Genomic DNA, 18043 nt, shown 5'->3' with positions numbered 1-18043 from the left:
TAAAGGAATTCAAGAGGTACAGCATCAGTATGAGATGGAGAATTTGGAGAGGAAAATGGGTTGAAAACAACTGACAAGCCATTGTAATTTGGTATAATCCTTGTGGAAAACAGCAGTCTTCTGATACAAAGAAATATAGAAGCTACTACTATTTCAAGCACAGAACTCTCCCATTTGAACTGAATATGAATATCATCATGCCACTTGTGACCTATTCAGTGCTTCAGCATTTTCTCATTTTAATCTGGCTTGCTTGTTCTATTTCTTTATATTTTTCATAATATATGTGTAATTTTTTCCCATATTTTATGATTTTTTTTTTAGATTTTCAGATTGTTAAAAAATTCCTGATGCAATCATGTTAATTTTTGACATAATTCTAATCTTTCCTCCATATTAGGATAATTTGCTGTTCTGCTTTATCTCTTACATTCCTTTTTTCCTTATCGCTTCTCAGATACTTGCATTCCCCAGAGCTACTTGAAGTCCATTACCCTTATTTTGTTAGTCACAATTTAAAGGAAGAATGGAAAACTTATCATTTTTGTGATCTTCTTCACTTGAATTAACTTCCAATTTAGGATTCTCAACCACTTCCTCCTAAAGAAAGAAATTCTAGACAAAAGGGGTGATTAGACATTGTCATTGGCTCCCTAGGGAAGTGGTGGAGTCACCATCCCTGGAAGTGTTCCAGGAAAGACTGGATGTGGCACTCAGTACCATGGTCTGGTAGACAAGGTGGTGTTCAGTCGTAGGCTGGACTCAACAATCTCAGAGGTCTTTTCCAACCTAATTGGTTCCATGATTCTGTTTGTGGATCTGTACTTAGGTGTTTGATGGCTCACTTCGCATTCTCCCTTTCTTACAAACTTTTCCATTCTCTCCTCTCTCTCCTCCCCTCCTTGGCTTTGGCCACACACATTCTGAACCCGTAACCTGAAAAGAGAAGGTAGTAAAGCCTGCAGATTTTTTTTCACCTTTTGAAACTAATTCAAAGCCTTGCTCATGCAGAGCAATTTGCCAGGCTGGTGAGAAGGTTTTCCTCAGCGCTGAGCCTTACAGACAGCTCTCCTGCGTGCCCTCCTGTGCACCACCTGTGCAGCCAGACCTCCCCATGGCACAGCCTGAGCCTTTATCCATGGCTGAGGGCATGGATAAGGTCAGCTTATCTCTACTTGTAGCTTCTCTAGCCTCATCCCTGCAGTAACACCAGTGCAGAATTATACAAACAAGAGATGCCACATGCATCTGTTTGCTTTTTTGGGGCAATAAACCTTGTCACTTCAGAGAAACAAAGTAATCCTTAATAACTATTATTTCTACCATTTTCTGAAAATGTGGAAATTAGTGTGTTAAGCTAATTAAATAACTGCTTCTGTGCTTGAAAAAGTATTATATTTGTACAAGAGAGTTATTTCTTCAAATTACTGAAAATAGTTGCATTGAATGAATACAATATGCCAGTTATATTCCTGGCATATAATGTCTGTTTCGACATGAATACTGAGGGAAAATTTAATCTACTCAATTCTTTTTTGACATCTAGTAAAGAAGACAGAGATCAATGCATGCATAGCCTCTCATTTTTACCAATTTTATGCAAATCAAATGGCAAAAAAGAGCATAATTTTATTCCATTATTCCATTATGCCTAGTACAATTATTGCTTCGCTATCCTTGTTACAGTCTATTTGATGTACTTGTTTTTCCATTTTTTTGCAAGTATCACTTTCCAAAGTTTAATAGTACAAATACTCAAGTATTAACTGAAAAAAGGAGGAAGTAATTTTAAAAAAAATACATATAAGGAAAACCCAGGAAAATTCAGTAGGCTCCAAAAGTAGCAACTGGAAAGGAAAATATGACTTTAGGGAAAGCAAATTTTTTTATTACAGTGTTAAAAAATATTGAAAAAATACGTATTAAAGGGTTAGCAAGGTAGCCATTATTAAAAGTTCTTTTAAAAGAAAAGTAAAAAATCTGCATAAGATTATATTGGAGTAGAATCACTAAGACTAGGCAATATCACCCCTAAGGAGCTGAACCATGATATAAAGATAAAAACTGTATTAACCAAAATACTGATTATAGTGCTGATTTAACATTTACCCAACATTTTTCATTGTTTTTTTTTTTTCAAAAGAGATATAATTTGTCAGCCTGAAAGTATGGACTGAGGAAAGTAATGCTTTGATCGTCTTTGAAGAAATTGGTGTAGGACTTACAAAGCTCTTGGGTAAAGTATAATGTGATGAAGAAGAACCAGTAAGCTACCAATAATAAATGCATTCTTCCTAAGCCTTGCAAAGAAAAAATAGTGGATAGGAGAAAATTGGAGCATATGGTTTATTTTTATTCTCAAAATCTTTTAGTAAGGCTTTTTTTTACTATCATTCAGCAAACGAGCAGAAAAAATGTGGAAACCTCTGCTAAATTCTGAAGAAGAGGTTTAAATCCCAGTAAGGTCAATGGAATTTCATTATCCTCTAATAATTTTTTCAGCATTTTACTGAAACTTATGAATAAAAAGAATAAATACAGAAACAAAGGCAAAAGAAGAATCCCAAAGATCATTTCCTGATTTAAAAAAGAATGAGAGAAAATAACTCAAAGTAAATGCTTTCTAAGCAAGAAAAAAGTCTAGTAATGGTGTCCCTTTGGGTTCATTTAAAGGGTATTGGATAAATTCAGTATACCTACTAATGATGTGTAAGGAAGGTTGAATTGTGAGACTGAGCTTTGCTGACAAGGCAAAAATGCCCTAGCTTAGGCAAGATTAAGCAGGATTGTGAAAAACTCCAGAAGGAATAGCAGGGAAAATGAAAGGCAGGAGAACGGATGCAGAAAAATACACAGCAGAAGGGACATTTGCCTTGGGAAATGTCAGTGCAGGATGTATCAAGGTTTCAGCAATGGCATAAAATTACATATCTATTCAGTAGAAAGACTTCTAAAAACTTAGTATTTTAAAAAATAAAAGATTCATACTAAGAGTCAAGATCAATGTTGGCTGATTTGTTCAATCATAAATGGAAATGCTCAGGCTACTTCATTTTTATCATGTGTACAGAAAGTATATAGAAAAACATAGTATGATTTTATTTCCTGGTTTAGTAGACTTTTATTTGAAAGCAAACAGGTGTTTCAAATAATGACAATGTCATTATCAATGCTGAAAGAACTTGGTATTGTCTGGTCTCTGTTTTTCTGAAATCTCTTTCACCTTTAAATGGATCTGAAAACAACTTGTAATTTATCACATTATTCTTCATCCACAGTCCACAACTTAAAAATAAGAACGTAAAAATGTCATTATTTTTTTCTTCGTGAAAAAATTCTGCAAATGAACAAACATTTCAGTAAAACTCCAGCTCTTTCTTTGTAGAATGGATTTTACACCTCAGCTTATGCACATGCATAAAAATACAGAACTGACTGTAAAGTCTTTTTCTCCAGATATGGATTTCTGAGAAAATTAAATAAACATTAATTTCCCCTCCTTTGTTTTGTAGACCTTTCTGAGTTTGGTAAGCTTCCTACAGCATCTACAGTCTTTATTTTATGGCAGTTTGCTTCTTGGAGATGATGATTCATGTCGACTTACTGCCATAGCAAAATACATGCAGGGGTGTTAAGAAAGGTAAGACTTTCTATCAAAGTTTCAAGGTTTCACTTTAAAAGTGTATCAGTGAATTTTCTGAAAAGTTTATGTCTTTCTAAATTTAGAAAACATGAGTAGGCATGGGATGGCTTATATTTCTTTCTAAATTTAGAAAAAAATGAGTAGGCAAGGGAAGGCTTTTATTTTTAATCTTATAACATTGATAGCTCCCAAGAGTTGACTTACTGGATAGGACAATATGAACAGAAAATTGTAACACATATTATTCTGTTAGCATTAGAATCTGATAAGTAGGGACACATTTTTTTTTACCTCATGGAAGAGACTGATAGTTTTCATAATATCAGAAAGGGTTTTATGGAATGGCTCAGGTGACTCAATGATGCTCAATGAAAAGTGAGCACGAGATTTAAAAAAAAAAATAAAAGCCTTTTGTTGTCCTCCATACAAAGTGTTGGGTGTATGTTTGGAAAGAAAAGGGAAAGCTTACGCTCAAGTTATCCTTGAAAGCCTCAGTAAGAAGCCTGTACGCTGTTCTGGTGTGCTAAACTCTCCAATCACTCTGTAGCTATTCCCTCCACTACAGCCATCTATCTACACATTAGTTTTACCAATATGTCATAAGGCCAACTCAGATCTATATTTCCCTGTCCAGAAGCAGTGCAGAGCTTGGCCTCTTTTACTTAATGAGTCCAATAATATCTGTCCCAAGGAGAAAGGAAAGGGCATGGAAAACATTTTTTTCTCTGAATATCCTTGCGAAGAGGTCAACCCAAATGATAATCATTTTTCTCCCTCTTGTCTTCAGCTGCTTATATTGCTCTTCTTAACATCACTGCAAAAACACATCTGCACTGGATACTGTAAATAGGATTAAGCATCCTTAAGGGAAGAGGATGTCTGAAGCAAGGCTTCATCAGTATCAGCCTGTAGGGGAGGGCCAGCAGAGCGGGGAGGGGTGCATGTGTGTGTGTGCATGGGGGACAGGGAGGAGGGGATGGTTTCTGCTATATTCTTGTCCTCAGAATCTTGCAGAAATTCTGAACAGCTGAAGAAGTCTGTGTTTGAGGGCTGTTTTGCTTTATCTGTTCCACCCTGTCTTATAACAGCAACCATTGAGAATTTAAATATACTTTAAGCTGTTTTAGTGAATAAACATGAATGTATCAGCATTTTCCCTTGTATATTAGTGTTTAGGTTTTGATAGTAACAGCCTGGAAGCCTTTATATTTGGTTGAGTTTTTTTGCTTCCCTGCTACAATGGATATATTCTTGGAAGGCTTTGTTCACATCACCTTCTACATCACTGCTCTAGTTTGTAATCTCATTATCTATTTTTATTCACTCATTTAAAACTTTTGAGAAGTTGTTCAAATGCTTTTACGTTCTAAATCTACCCAAGATGGTTCAGTACATTAGTTCTTTAAAAGTGTAAATGATTTCTGTGTCAAGAACTGAAAGGATGAAAGGTGTAAAATGTTACACTTGCAAGAAAAGTGGAACTTACAGATATGCATGTAAAAATGAAAGGATTGACAGATCTGACTGACTCCTCACAGCCAAATTTGTTAACTTCATCTGACACCAAAAAAATCCCATCAAATCAGCACAGAAGAGAACCAGTATTGGCATTCGTATATCATTCATTTCCTGGAATTATGAAATATCTACTGCATTGCTGTGACATACAGCAGACAAAAGCTTTGCATTCCTTTATTTTCACAGTGTGTTACTTTTTATTCAGGAGGCAGTGGTGCGATGTTTCTTCCTTGATGTTCTAAATCTAGAAACCTTTCTAGTTGTGTTTAATTTTTTTTTGTGATTGTTTATGCAGTAAAAGCACTATCATGCTTTTACTACCTGTACCTCTTATAACCACTCTAGTACTCATTTGTTGCCCTATTTGTGTTGTTTTTTTTCTCAAGCCTCACACAATTACTAAAAAGCTGTTTAAGTTTGCTCAACATAACTTTTTACTTCTTTTTTTTGTTGTTGTTTTGGGTTTGGTTTTGTGCTTTTCAATAGATCTCTTGCCTGGTAAAGGGTTGTTGAAATCCTAGCTTTGCTGTGAATGGTATTTGAATGTTAATTTCAAACATTTTCAAAAATTTGGCTGACTTCTTTAGATCTGAAACAAAATCTTCCTTCAATCTCAGAAAAAGATGGTTCCAGCTTTTTAACTTTTTTGGTTGGTTTAAAGGAATTGAGAAAGTGGAGGAGGAATGTATAACATTACCCTGTCATGGTAAGCAAAACTATGCTTAAAGTGTTTCTGTATTAAAGAATATTCTTGAACTGACATTGTGTCTTGGACTGGGATCTCCTTTTAACTGCATTTCTGGTCCCATAATGGTGTTTAACAGAGGACAGTTGTTCAGCAGCCTTAATCACATGTGATATTGTATAATTAGCAGACTGCTTGACAAAGGCTTCAGCCTCAGCTTTCTATCATAAAATATAAAGCAGCAACACAATTTCCATTTCCCCTCCTTGCATGAACTCACCAAGTCATTACCAAACACATACAAAGAGATGCCTAATAGCTATGAAATGTGTCTGATGCAGGACAATGAAATGATCTATCTCAGCTGTTAGGAAGACAATGTACAATGTATTTCTGGACTGAGAGCGGCTTTTGGACCTCCTGACATCTTCTGGAAAAATTACTTTTCACCTCTGTTTTCCCCACACACTTGCATGTGTTCCCTCCGTCAAGACTGTAAGCTCCTTAAGGCACAGACTCTTTTTCTGTGATGTTTACTGTGTTTGGCTTTGACATCCTGATCTGGGTTGGACTCTTTTTTTTCACACAAAGCACAAATAAATACCCCTTACAGTAGTACTGATTGACTTTGATTTTTTGGGAATTCAGGTTAAGATTTAATGGTGTGCCTAGGAAAACAGTTTAAACCAAACCCCAAACAATTCCTATGTGCCCCAAGGGTAAGAACTTCAGAATATGGAGAGTGGTCAATTTGGATCTGATTCCAGATGCTAAAAGGGATCATTTTGGACTTACCTATTTTGAGATGGTACCAGGAGATGAAATTAAATACCCTTTCTTCATTTGCTTGGAACAGAGACATAATGTCATAAATTCCCAATTTCAGTGTTAGGAGAAAGTTTCAGAGGGCTTGACTGACTGTAAAATGAAACAGGTTATAGAAGAGTTGGAAGGGATGGACTGTGTATGGAACACGTTTCACGAAAAAAAAGAAAAGGACATTTTAGACAACTTTATTACAAGGATTACTTTCGCACAAGAACTTTTGTGACTGCTCATCATGTTATAAGCAGAAGGCAAGGTCTTGATTTGAACCGTAAAACGGGAAGATGGAGTAAACCTTAGGAAGGTGAGGTTTTCAAAACAAGCTGTAACATCTCTTCCAGTACTGACCGGGGCGAGTTCAAAGCAAACCGCCTCTGAACTTTGCAGGACCCGAGGAACATACCGGAGCAACCCGGCCCGGTGAAGAGGAGCCAAGGTAGAGGACCGGGGGACACCAGAGCCTTCGGTGGAGCGGGTCGGGGGTCGCCGGAGGCTCCCGGGGCCGCTCCCCCGCTCCCGAGCGCCGGGCGGGGCCGCCCCCGCGGAGCCTCCGAGGTGCGGGCGGTGTCCGCACAAAGCCACGGGGGCTTCGCGCCCCGTGCCGCTCCATCTCCCCATCCCCTTGTTTTCCATAGCGTGGGCGGCAGAGTGTCCTGGGAGCGGGGGAAGTGGCGGGCGCGGCGTGCGGGAGCTGCCGGTGCGCGGTTCCCCCTCCCCGGGCCGGACCCCCCTCCCCACCCAGGGACGGATCCAAGCGGACCGAGGGGCGGGAGGCGGCTCCGAGCGGAGATGACAATTAGCCTTTAAAAATGGCTGCTTGGAAGCTGTCAGCTGGGACGCGGAGGGGCTGTTAACCCTCCTCTCCCCGCCGCACGCCTCCCTTCTCCGCAGGGCTAATAGCGGAGCGGGGGATAAGAGCTCTCCAGCCCTTTCCCCGCCCCGCCGGAGCTCGATGCCGTAGCGGCTCCGGGGCCCGGCCGCCCTCACTTCCCAGCTGGCTGCCTGGCGAAGGGACGGCGTTCCCCGCCTCCCTCCCCGCGCTGCCGCTGCGTGTGAGCCGCGGGCACCGGGACCACAAAGGAGGAGGGGGAGCCGCGGGATACATGGTCCAGGGTGGTGTGTGCGCGCCGGCGGGGGGCATCTCTGGCGAGGAGAAAACACAAGGTCAAGAGGCGGCTCTTCTCCTCCTCCTCCTCCTCCTCCATGGAAGAAGACGGGAGCGATGAGCCCTGAGGAGGACGGCGAAGAGAAGGGGCGGATGGCTGAGCGCTGCCGGGCTTCCCCTCGGGATTGACGCGGGCGCGGAGAGCTGAAGGGGCCGGAGGAGGCAGCGCTGGGGTCGGGAGGGAGGGAGGGAGGAGAGGAAGGCAAGAAGGAAGCGGGGGGTTTGAATCTCCCTGGCTGGATTATCTCCCTTCAGGGGAAGCTGCCATCGCCGCCCGGCCTCGGCCCGCGGCCCCTGCGGCCAAGATGGACCTGGGCAGCGCCGCTCGGAGAGCGGGAGCTGCCCCCGCAACCCCGGCCGCCTGGAGACCTTTCCCCTCCGCCTGCTGCTGCTGCTTCGCCTCGCTCCTGGATGTGAACAGCTGGCTGCTCTTCTACGGCTTCCTCTACCTGGCTCTCTACGCCCAGGTGTCCCAGTCCAAGTCCTGCGACAAAATCTCCTGCTTCTCGGGTCATTGTGTCAACTCCACCTGTGTCTGCGACCAGGGCTGGGTGGGAGACCAGTGCCAACACTGCCAGGGCAGGTTCAAGTAAGTCTCTGCTTATTACCATTTACTTTTCATCTCTACACCCTTTTCCTGTCATTTTCACTTGCCTGTTTTTCGTTTTGACTGTTTGCTGTGATTCTGTTAATGTGTGGTGGAAGTATATGGCAGAAGTTAAGGCTGAAATAGGCTCCTCCATCTCTTAAGAGCACAGGACACAGTCTTCCGAAGGAAAATAGTACCTGCTGACTTACCGCTGAAAATAGGCTGCTCCACTTCATGGGAACCGAGAGACAGAAGTCGACCTGAAGCTGTGTCGCTGCTGTCCCTTCTGGAAGGGTCATGGAAATGACACGTGCACTCATAGGGCTGCCCGGGGAGCAAAAACTAGGAGTGGATTTTAATGACTTTTTCCATCTGAAGAGTGAAAGTGTTCAGCTCATTCCAGTCTTCCTTTCTTTCAGGTGTTCTAGTTAAGTGGGTATTGCTCAGTTACATTCAGCACAACGTGGGTGCAACTGAGTGAAATGTACATCCCTAAGAACAAGGTTTGCAGGAGAGAGTGGAAAACGTAAATCCCTAACATGTTTTTTCAAAGGAGTGAATGCTCAGTAGAGCTCGAACTACCTTCTCATTCTTAAAAGTGAATGTGATACCAAGTCATTGATCAGTATGAAAGAAGCACACCCAGACATTTGCTTTTCTATATGTAGTGGGAAAGAAGACTTAATTTATAGGGCTGTCACTTTCCTCCCGCCCCCTTTGCTATCAGCGTCAAGACTGGCTGTGAAGAATACTGCTCGCTGTTATTTTGCTATATAATCTTGGGCAGGACATCTCATTTCATTCCCTTTTAAAACACCCCTTAAAAGGAGGAACTCTATTTATTAAGTATGATGACATATATAGCTAGAAAGTGTTCTAATATCTGACTAATAACGAGACATCGGTGAAGTTAAGTCTTAGAGAATTTGAATCCTGCCTTTGAAAAATTACTTTTTATAGGTTAACCATCAATAATTGTCTATTTTAAAATTGTGTTTAAGTTCAGTTTTCAGTTTTCTCTCTGGAGTACTGAAATTAAGCTATATAATTTACATCTCTTTTAAATATTTAACACAAAGTCACTCATTCTTAAATAAATAAGGTAAATCTACTAACCTGTTAGCTTGGGAAGGAGTAGCAAAAGTCAGACATGTTAGCTGAAGTAATGTACACACTGCTGAGAAAGTAACAATTGACTGATAATATTTGGATAATATCCTATCAGTACTATTATAACTCAGCTATTAAGGTAATGCAAGACAAATATAATACATCTTTTCTGCATATGAACTTGATAATAAGGTTTTAAAGCTGGTCATTTGTTGCCTGTATGTACTGGGGGTTTGGGGTTTGTCCTGCTCTGTGCAGTGGAACAATGGGCTAATTGCAGAGGGATTGAGAGTGAGGAGAGGCGGCCCAGGTGAATCTTCTTTGTGTGTGTGGATCTGCAGAGCTATAATTTCCTTGCTTTAAAGAGATTACTTGTATCCTTTGTCTTGGTGCCACTCGCAGCAGACCCTAATAATGCACGGACCAGAGCAAACTGCAATTTCAGTTTCAAAGCTTGTTATGACTTAGTATATTCTCTGAATGGTTACTGGAGCCTTTATCCTGTCCTTACAGGTATTATCTTGCTTATCTGTTGAAACATTTATATTTCTTGACATTGGTTGTGTTTATCAAGTGAGGAAGCACAGTGGTTATATTTTCCCTTCTGGTAGAAAGTTAATAATCCATCCCCACCTAGAGGAAGTTCTGCCTGAATGTTGGAAGGGCACCTCTTCTGAGCTGAGCTAACAGAGTGGTTAATCGATGTGCTGTTAGAAGTTTTGATTTCTCTTTAACTCCTCTATATTCTTCCATGCTTAGCTTTAGTGATAGTGATGCTTGCATTGAGATTTTGATCACGGAAGTAAGCAGTTGGAGACCTATTTTTTACTGAAGACACTTTCATAGCAGAATCTCTAATAGCTCATCTTTAATCTTTATTCTTGGAAGCAAAGTATACTTTGCAATGAAAATAAGCAGCCTAAGATTTAAAGCTTTTCAAGCCCTGTGAGTTGGGGATGGAGTGAAATATGTTAAACGTTCCTTACAATGCAAGCAGCAGCTTGGAGTGGTTGTATTTTGAATCCTCCAAATTCAGATGGGTGTTGAATGGGTGATGACTCAAGCTCCACGTATTTCCATCTGAAGAGCTGGAAAGAGAATGTTAGTCTGCCTGATGTGTAGGTGATTGAAGACCTTTCTGATCTCTCTGGGAGTTGATGGTTTGACTTATTGTCGTTGAACATTTGCTTATTGTTTCTGTTTTTCTGTGAAGCTGAGCTTTGTCCTTAAATGGCCATGGTTGAACTTTTGCAGCAGTTTGACGAGTTCTGTTAAATGTACATCACTTCTGCAGCAGTTGCTTCTGTTAATAAGAAGCAACTTATTATGCAATTATAAGCAATTATTATGCAGATTGTTTCAGAATGACAAAAATTGCCAAGTGTGTTTGTGTTACGACTGCATTAACAGCCGGTTCGCGGGTTGTAGATACGATATACAAATGTTAGAATCTTTTTTTATTACTCTAAACATTTACATTGCTTCGAAGTTGCAGCTGTTTGAAGTGCCTGCGTGTGTCTCTGTTACCCAAGATTTTAATTGAACTTTTAGTAGCCCAAATTGGACATGTGTAAAACCTGTCTCTACATTATTTGAAGAAACAGATTTTCAAGGATAGGCTTAAAACAGTTGAAAATAAAAAGGTCTTTCTTTTTCTTCATCCACGTGAAGTATGGTTATTTTTGCTCTCTGTAAATGAATGACTTGCATTAGCAAGCACCTGAAACAAAACCTTTTTTTTTTTTAACCAAAATAAAAAAGGGAAAATTAGTTATGGAAAGAAAGGGAAAAGGAATTCTGCCAGGTGAAAGATAAGAAAACCAGTGGATGAGCAAGTTCTGTTTTTATAGCAGGGAGTTTCAAGAAGCACAGTTCCCAAGATGTAAACAACCCCAAGCATGAAAGGACAGTGCACAACTTTGTTTTGCTGAGTTGATTTATCAAGGAAGCGAAGCTTCTGATGCTACATCTGCCACTCACTCTTCCTCTGTCCTATCTGTATCTTTGAATTTGTTGGTCATTTGCAGTTTTCATGATGATATGAGTTTTGGCAGAAGGGAGAGGGAAGGGCTGCCTAGTTGTGTTATGAGACTCCAGGAAATTAAGGAGTCTCAGAAACAAACATTATGAATGGCCAAACTATAGGAAAAAGTGCTGTCACAGCTTCTGTGTATTTAGATGTCAAAGTCAACAGTCTTGAGATGCAGCAGTACAGGAAAACAGGTTTCCTTAGTTTTGCTACTCACAGAATGACTTCTGAGAAGAAAAAAAAATCCCCCAGGTCAGAGCAAAAAGTTTCCCTTTCTCTAGCTCTGCTTTGGACACTGGTGTGTAGAAGAGCATTAGATAAAAATTTGCGCATGAAATTGTTCTTCCTCCTGAGGTTTTGAGTACCTGAATGACTAAAAACAGCCATTCTTCTAAAATTCTGCCTTTGAAAAATTAGGTTGTGTCTTCAGAGGCTTGTTGTTGTTTATTTGATAACTGTAAATCCCAATTGGCAGATGTGATGAAGCAGATTGTACAGGATAGGTGAGCACCTTTGAGGACCTACGCCTCAGTTAATCTGCTTTACCTAGTCCTAGATATCTAGTTGTTATGGAGAGAGTAAGAACAAATGGATCTATGTGATTATTAAACCTTGTCTCCAGATGTTCTTCTTGCAATTTTAAATTACCTTCTTAATTTCTAGAGCTCCTATAAAAGATTTTGTGTTCTTCAAGGACAAAACAATTTCCAAGTATGATCACACTCACAACTGAAACATTAGAAGGGCATAAAATTTTGTTATTCCAGACAAAATCCTTATTTTTATCTAAAACTCTGAATTCTGTTGTCTGCAGAATGACTCATGCAAAGAAAGTGTCCTTAAATTGCAGATTTTTAAATGAATGATAATGTTGTGTAAGAAGAGATCTTTAGAAAAAACTTAGCTTTAGCTGCAGCCAGTTGAAGTTCATGCTGCTGTGAAAAGGGGTGACTTTATCCTTTATGCTTCTCTTTGATTACATCTTTCTGCTTCTAGTGTAAGCATTAATATTCCTGCTGAGATTTGAAAAGTATCAACAGGAACATATCTCCCCACCTCCCAGCCAGCTTTTTTTTAAGCTAGCTCAGTTTCCTCAAGTTACTTCACTTGCATAAGCCTCCTGCTGATCCAAAGGAGTTGGCAGCATGAGCAGGTGTAGAGAGGAAAAGAAAATCATTACTTTTAGAACTGGTACAGACTTAGTTTTCCATAACTTTAATGTAAAACAACATCACCATTAAACTGGTGCAACTTTCATTATAGGATGACTCAGGATTTCACCCTGTATAATTTCAAAACTGCCTTTGTCATTGGCATGACTTGTATCTGATCCAAGACATAATTATTCTTATTGACATCAGTGGAATTGCATGTGAGATTTTGCACCTGCAAATTGCCTTTTTATAACTCAACGTGCGAATGCTAATAAAATTAAACTAGTGGAAAAACACAGTGATTATGATTTTATCCTTATAAAATGTGATCTTTATTTGAGTTGATTTTAGTGGTGATGCTCTGAAAAATCTTTCTTTCAATGTGAGTTACTATCTCTGCATTAAAATTTTAATCCACAACTACAGTTTTTATAATCAAGAGATTTTGAATTTTAAAGAATATTTTTTTTATTAAAATCTTGTTTTGAAATGTAGAAGAATAAGCCATATGGCCAAACTAAACTCTCCCTACAAGCTAAACAATCTGCACTGAAAAGTGTTTTTTGAAAGGAAAGCAGTCTTTTTGCAAATCTTAAATTAATTTTATTATAATGTATTTTTGTTAACGCTTAATACTTCCTACATGAAAGCATTTAGTTTGGAAAAGACCCTTAAAAGCAAATAGTCCAACCACTGTCGTAACACTACTGAGCCCACCACTAAACCATTTTAATGTTTTTTTTATGGATTTTTGTAAACAAGACCAGAAATGAACTCTGATTACCTGTTCTTACCACTTGCCTTATGCAGGCTATAGAGTAACTCTTAATTCCTGCTTGAGTTGAGCATGTGCTTTAGAAAGCATTTCAACATGTCTGAAAACACTTCCATTGACTCAAAGCCAATTATAGGCTTTCAAAATTATTCTGTTGGTTAGTTATCATCACTGTTTTATGTAACCAGCAGCAACAAATGCAGAATCCCCCTAATCCACAAAATCTACCCTACCTAATTTTTTCTCTTTTAGTTACCCAGTTTTCTCATGCTCTGAGTCAGGCCTTTATTGCAGAACCTTTAATAAGTGAAGTCTCTGTTCCCTGTGTAGGTGTAGATATGGTCCCCTTTTCCTCACTGAGAATGGAGAGCAATATTCCTTGAGTCAGCTCAACATCAAACAAGCTTTTCCATCCTTGATTGCTCTCTTGGTTTATTGCCTCCCCTATTTTATCACTGTTCTTGAGCTGTGAGTGCCAGAACTAGACGCTTGTCTTTTGGTAGTGGTTGTACTGGCAAAATGTAGACACAGAGTGACTTCTCCCCTGCTGCTTGGAGTCCTGCTGTGTGCAGCTGCAGAGAGTGCTGCTCGGCTTAGCACCGTGCTGGCAGCTCACACCATTATTTTCTGCTTCACAAGTCTTCTAGGAGTTGCTGTCTCCTCAGTACCAAGGCCCTGCTTTCCTCAAAGTAGTCTGAGAACTGAACGCAGTCCCCCCTCTTTGGTGGGATATTTCATGGTGGGGCTCCCAACACGTGTGGGATGTTCTTTTAAAAACACTCCTCTTTCCCCATCAAGCAGTAGATAATTAACAATGTACAGTGTCCCTTCCTGTGTGTGTCTGAGACTATCTATAGGAGTGAATCCAAATGCAAGTTAGCCAAAGGGCTGTGGATTCTGGAGTGTGGTTTGTTTGCAGGCTAAGTGGTTTGATACTTGGGCAAATAAGTGTGGGAACAGATGGCTGATGGCCCTGCCAGCCCTTCAGACAGCAGCAAAGGCTGGTTGCCACTGCTTTGGGTGTGTAAAAAGCTCAGTTGTATCCATGGATGCTTGTCTATCCGTAAATGATACATAAATGCCTGTACAGGTTTAGCATTTAATATTTATTATGTTTTAAATTTATTTGGCAAATAAATAGTCTCGTGCTGTGTTTCTCTTACTTCCTTTAATCAAAAAGAAGGCCTGATGATCATACTTTGGGAGGCATTACCATAGTTCATGTCATCTTTTTAAAATGAATGTGAGTAGTTTTTGAGATATCAGTCTATCACACTGCACTAGAAATTGATTTAATTGTATCAAAATGTAGGCAGAAAAGGTAGGAGGTAATATGAGATACTACAGGAATATCCTTGGCATATTCTTGCAAATACTAACAAATGCTGGTGAAAAAAGACCTTACTTTAAAACACTGCTACATAGACAATAAGAATGCCTTGGAAAACTCATGCAATATTGAAGAATAATTATCTGTCAGTGTCTACAAAATTTATTAGCTCTATGGTCTAGACTTAGAAAACATGCTGCAAAGTTCATGTAAGGAGGAATAAATAATGATGATACCTGAAAACATGGGCACTCCAGTGAATGGCAGCTGTTAACAGTAATAAAGGAAAAATAGTGAACTATGGGTAAAGTAGATGTTTTCATGTGAGTTGGATGAGCAGTGGAAATTTTCAAAGTAATATTACAGGGTGCCCTTTATATTCTTAAAAACCTAATGAGTGGACTAAGAGTTGTGTTGATTTTAGAGCTACATGTGGATCAAGACCCTATTGAGAAATGATGGAACTAAGCTCAATATAGTTGGTTACTTAGTGTTCATGCACAAGGTGCAAGAACTGCATTTGGCTTTGAAGTTTCCTCCAGACAGAAAACCCTAAAGCTTTTAGACCTCTAAAAAGTAATTTAGTCACCAACTACAGAATATTCCGGCGTAAACATCCCAAACTTTCTGTTAATGCAACAGCATTTTTCAAAAAATTAATTCCGCTATAAAACCTCTCCCAAAACTTACAGCTTATGTTACTCATCTGTAAGAAATGGTTTGTAGGATCTGTTTGAATCGGTATTTTTACATTTCTTAGCTAAGAATGGAAATGTGCTACTATCATAATCTGATGGCAAAATATCTAGTCTGTTCATGCTAGTGATGTTTAGAAACAAGCTAGATGTAGAATATTTCCAAGTTTTAAGCAGCACATATCTGATAACCATGATTGGGGTAGGGAGTTTTGTATCCAGGATATTCTAGGATTACCTGGCAATGGAACAAGTGCTGAACTACTTAAAGATTGGATGCAGGCACATAAAATGACACTCAATATCTACATTTCCTTATGGATTTCTTCCATAATTTATGTGCTTCAGTGTCTCATCTGTAAAAAGGAAATAATGCTTCCTGTTTAAAGACTTGAGGTGACCTATCACTCTAATCATGAGGCACAACTAATAAGGTAGATCAAATTCTAGAGACTGCATTTCTTCCTAGAAGATGATAAATACTATGGCATGAAGTACTGTTGTCCAAACTATACTGTGTATCTCAAACAGATGAGTAAAATCACTTCCTCATTAGGTCAGATGAACCAAAAGCTTGCAGTCTGTATTACTGCAGAATAATATTCTCTTATTCAAGAGACTCCTTGGAAAAAATTGTGCATTGGCTGGCACTGATAACATTTTTTTTCAGAAGAAAGACCCCTAAAGACCTAACCCCCAACCTTGGATTAAATCTTACAGACAAAATATTGTGATATGTTGTAGTATTTAATGGATATTTTGAAGAGTTACTGCCCTACTTGTGGGAATAGTGTTCTATATTAGTCATTACTTTCCTATGCCAGTATCAAAGAATTGTGAATTCCTAATTTTTTGGTTGATTGCATTAATATTATTACAGAATTGTGAATCTGGATTCATAGTCTTTAAATGTAGATTTTTTTAAATTATAAATGTGCCCTTTTATGCACAGATTTATGTTTGTTACCATGTGTTTGAGTTTTTAGCTAGTTCTCTGTTATCTTGAAGGCTAATAAGTTGCCTTCAATGAAAAAATGGATCATGCTGAGTATGTTTACAAGATAAAGAACAATCAGAAGTGTCCCAAAAGGACCAGTTTTTAACAATGTACTTTACCAGTTGTGGCAGTAAAATGTGAGCAGCAGCAATTTTGGTCAAAAGCCTGGGAGGAGAGCTGGGGTTAGTAATATCTTACAATATTCTGGTAAGCTTTACAGAAACTTTGTTCAAGTAAACTATGAGTGTCTCACTGTGGAACAAGACAAATGGGCTTCATTGATTGCCACCCACAATCCGAGGACAGAGATAAATTAGTCAGAAAAACATCTTGCTAGTCATGCTGCGGTTTCAAACACTTTCCTTTTTGTAATGGATAGAAGCGACTAAAATATGGCAAGCTTAATTTTCTTGTTAAGGCATCTCAGCTTTCAAAACTCAAGAAAACTTTGATAAATTCTGACTTATGCAAATATAGTCAAATACTTGGTAGTTCCAGCTTTATTAGTAAAACTGAAATGATGATTAATCCAACTGTAGGATAATTTGCACCCTTAGTGATTCTTTTTTTTTTTTTATCTATAGAATAAGAGTGTGCATATGTAAAATTATGTATTTCTCATAAGGAAAATCCAAACCAAACACAAAATAGCTCTCAATCATGTTTGTGTGTGCAAGCCCAATTGATGAAGATGTTTTGGAGGATGCTTGGTAATCAAACCTGTGTGTGGTATATGCAAGTACCAAAGCAGTTATGGGGTAGAGGGAAATGAACGGTGTGTTTCATAGGAAGCACCACAGAGCTGCTTTAATGAAGCTGCTTTTGTAATTCCCTTGGTATCAGCAGGTCTGTTTTGTTTGCTTCCTAAGTCAGCTGAGGCTTTTCCAATAGGTAACTTAAAACTAAACCTTGAACAGGAGCTGGAGGGTGGTCTTGAAAAATGGAAAGTACTGGACAAACAAATGGCTGCTTTTGAAAACACACAGATTTGCGCTTGTGTGCACAGCTGTAATATCATGTTAAGACAGTTTTGTTAGAAAATATTTTTGCAGATGTTTTCCAAAACCTAATGCTGATATAGGTATTAAATTCAGAATGTATGTATTAAGATCCATTCCCGCCATCCCCTAGTATTTGTAGTAGTGTAGCACTTTGTAGGGGCATCTATTTTAAACTAAAAGTGGCACCATTTTTGAGAGGTTTTAATTTTCAAACAGCTTGTTCTATTTTAACTTTCATAGGGCAAAATACCCTCAATCTGTATTCGAGGAAGTACTTACCTCTACTCATCTGCATAATACTCTGTATCTGGATATCTTATTTAAGCACTAGGTAGCCAGGTGTCACAATGGCCTTGAGAAACACACATTTATTTTTTGAACTGTTTTACACGTAGGAAACCTGAAGTGTGGTTATCTAAGGTAACATAACAAATAAGTGACTGAATTGAAATGGAAGCTTGGGAGTAAATACAATGTTCTGTGATTCTATCTCAGTCCTCATTTTGGAAAGACTGAATTGTCTTCTG

At 39.0% G+C, this 18043-nt stretch overlaps 1 protein-coding gene across 6 annotated transcripts in view; it reads left to right on the top strand.

Annotated features, from left to right (window-relative positions):
• Positions 1-18043, top strand: part of ATRNL1 (attractin like 1) — a 531556-nt gene that overhangs the window by 49835 nt on the left and 463678 nt on the right. For 3 of the 6 annotated variants that reach the window (XM_027692111.1, XM_027692109.1, XM_027692110.1), the window contains exon 1: positions 7503-8425. In XM_027692111.1, coding sequence (XP_027547912.1) covers positions 8142-8425 — 284 coding nt within the window. In that variant the 5' untranslated portion in view covers positions 7503-8141. Of the gene's footprint in view, positions 1-3512; positions 3641-7502; positions 8426-18043 lie in introns of those variants that run through there. The other 3 variants (XM_027692108.1, XM_027692107.1, XM_027692113.1) reach the window with 2 other exon arrangements.

The sequence above is a fragment of the Neopelma chrysocephalum genome, unplaced genomic scaffold (assembly GCF_003984885.1).
Source record: "Neopelma chrysocephalum unplaced genomic scaffold, ASM398488v2 Primary Assembly neopelma1_85, whole genome shotgun sequence".
Classification (NCBI taxonomy): Eukaryota; Metazoa; Chordata; class Aves; order Passeriformes; family Pipridae; genus Neopelma; species Neopelma chrysocephalum.
Note: the sequence above shows the minus strand (reverse complement) of the source record. Positions and strands in the feature narration are given on the sequence as shown.